The sequence below is a fragment of the Piliocolobus tephrosceles genome, chromosome 21, assembly GCF_002776525.5.
Source record: "Piliocolobus tephrosceles isolate RC106 chromosome 21, ASM277652v3, whole genome shotgun sequence".
NCBI classification, from domain to species: Eukaryota; Metazoa; Chordata; class Mammalia; order Primates; family Cercopithecidae; genus Piliocolobus; species Piliocolobus tephrosceles.
This window is the reverse complement of record NC_045454.1, coordinates 19201740-19204207: the sequence shown is the minus strand read 5'-3', so window position 1 is coordinate 19204207 and position 2468 is coordinate 19201740. Positions and strand designations below refer to the sequence as shown.

Below are 2468 nucleotides of genomic sequence, written 5' to 3'. Positions count from 1 at the left end.
CCGTGTGAGATGGCTGTCCTTGTCCTGTTTTTTAGAGGATGGTAGCTAAGCAGCCGATTCATTCTCACAAAGTCTCTAGGAAACCACACTTTTTAAAGGAGTAATCTCACACTTTTTAAAGCTGTAATCCCAGCACTTTGGCAGGCCGAGGTGGGTGGATCACCTGAGGTCAGGAGTTGGGACCAGCCTGGCCAACATGGCGAAACCCCGTCTCTACTAAAAATACAAAAAATAAATTAGCCAGGCGTGGTGGCGGGAGCCTATAATCCCACCTACTTGGGAGGCTGAGGCAGGAGAATCGCTTGAATCCGGAGCGGGGGCGAGGAGGTTGCAGTGAGCCGAGATCGCGCCACTTCACACTTCACTCCAGCCTGGGTGAAAGAGCGAAACTCCGTCTCAAAAAAAAAAAAAAAGAATATTTGGGTAGAAGGACAAGTAGGGACGGTGCTTGCTGCCAGAACAACCAATAGAAACTCCTTGAAGGCCTTCCTGGCACAAACGTTGTCTCCAGCACCCTCTGCCGACCAGGCCCCGCGCTCTGAGTGCTGAGACTGCCCCCGGCCCTCGGTGTCTTAGGGCTTGCGCGTTACCTTGGAGACAGCGTGAGTGGAGGGCGTGTCTCTGCAAAGGCGTAAGTCGGCTGTGGAAGTGTGGGCGGCCATTTTGAGACCGGGCAAGAGGGGGCGGGACTGGTGCGGCCGAGTGACAGTTGACCGGTTTTAACCAAGTGACTGGTACCACGGGGCCGGGGGAAAGAGCGGTGCCATCCCGGGGCGGGGGGATGCCGGGGACGGGGAGGAATTAGGAAGGGGAGGGGAGGGGAGGGGTGAGGCGAGAAGGGGAGAGGCAGGGGAAAGAGGGGAGAGTCGTAGGAGCTGGCAGAGGAGGGAAAGGGGGAGCCGAACGTGAAGGGCGAAGGGCGGGGCGGGGTAGGAGAGTCGGGGTACAAAGCAGGCAGGTGTTAATGGCATGGGAAGGAAGAGTAAGAAGTGGGTCAAGAAGGTGTCGCGGTACGAGGGGAAGGTGAGACTCAAGAAGGTGCCGGCTAAGAAGCTAGGGCCGGCGTGGAAGGAGAAGGTGTGGGGCGAGGAAACCACGAAGGGCAAGGAAAGATCCCGAGGCGAAGAGACAGTCTTCATCGAGAAGGGGCAGGGCGAGAAGGAGGGGCGTGACCAGAGGGCGGGACGGGGCGAGGGGCCAGTACGAGAAGAACCAATCGCCGAGAACCCGGGGAAGGGACGGGTCCATAAAGACCAGGTGAAGAAACAGGGGCGGGGCCGGGAGCGGAAGCAGAGCGAGGAGCAAGCCCTGGGCAAGAAACAGGAGCCCCGCCGAAAGCAAGAGCAGGGGCGGGGCCAGGAGCAAGAGCAGGGGCGGGGCCCGGGGAGGGGCAAGAAGAGGCACAGTACCCAGCCCCTGGGCAGACCCCGAGCGAGGAGAAAGGGGCGATACCAAGAGAAGTGCGAGGGTAGGGCAAGAAGTTGGGGCAGAGCCGGGTGGAAGTACACGGGTGCGATCGCAGGCAGGAGCAGGACAGGGGAACACAAGAGGGGGGCTGTCAAAGCGAGAAATAGAAACGAAGACCAGGTGAAGAGCAAGAGTGGAATACAGAGAGGGGGCGGAACAAGGAGCAAGGTGGAGATAAAGTTAAAGGAAGAGACGTGGAGGCGGGGCGGAACGAGGCGCAGGAGGAGCAGGAGTGTGGCCAGAAACATTAGTAGGGCTGGGGTCCGGAGCAATAGCAGAGGTGCGATCCCCACGAGGGTTCCCAGGCGCAAGAGCAGGGGCGGGACCAGGAGCAAGTGCAGAGGCGGAGCCAGGAACAAGAGCAGGGGCGGGGCTAAAAGTCCGTGCGGGAACAGGGCCAGGAGCAAGAGCAGGGGCGGGGCCAGGAGCAAGGGCTGTGCGAGGCGCAGAAGCCAGGTGAAGTCTTAGAAGTGGGCTCCAGAGAGCTGTCCTGCGTGGGTGTTGACGCCTGCGTTCTCCAGGTTCTAGCCACATTATGTGCGGCCCAGCTATGTTCCCTGCCGGTCCTCGGTGGCCCGGAGTCCGAGTCTTGCAGATGCTGTGGGCCCTGCTGGCAGTGCTCCTGGCGTCCCGGAGGCTGTGGGCGATCAAAGATTTCGACGAATGCACCTGGCAGGTTGTCCTGAACGAGTTTAAGAGGGTAGGCGAGAATGGTGCGAGCGACCGCTTCTTTGAGCAAGAGCTCGTGGACACAGTAGGCAACTTGTTTCAGATGCTGGTGGACTCACCCATCGACCCGAGGGAGGTAAGGGGACCAGGGTCAAGCGAACCAGAGGGATTTTGAACCCGCACTCCACTCATTTCTGAACATGTGGCCGAACCTCTCTTTGCAGAAATACCTGGGCTTCCCTTACTACCTGAAGATCAACTACTCCTGCGAGGAAAAGGTGAGTGGGTGCAGCACGGATAGGCTTTTTTTTTTTTTTTTTTTTTTTTTTTTT

At 58.8% G+C, this 2468-nt stretch overlaps 1 protein-coding gene across 3 annotated transcripts in view; it reads left to right on the top strand.

The window, feature by feature from the left end:
• Positions 1-305: 305 nt before the first annotated feature.
• Positions 306-2468, top strand: part of CATSPERG (cation channel sperm associated auxiliary subunit gamma) — a 37487-nt gene continuing 35324 nt past the window's right edge. For 2 of the 3 annotated variants that reach the window (XM_026447710.1, XM_026447709.2), the window contains exons 1-3: positions 306-734; positions 1989-2272; positions 2361-2414. In XM_026447710.1, coding sequence (XP_026303495.1) covers positions 2003-2272; positions 2361-2414 — 324 coding nt within the window. In that variant the 5' untranslated portion in view covers positions 306-734; positions 1989-2002. Of the gene's footprint in view, positions 735-1212; positions 1469-1988; positions 2273-2360; positions 2415-2468 lie in introns of those variants that run through there. The other variant, XM_026447708.2, reaches the window with a different exon arrangement.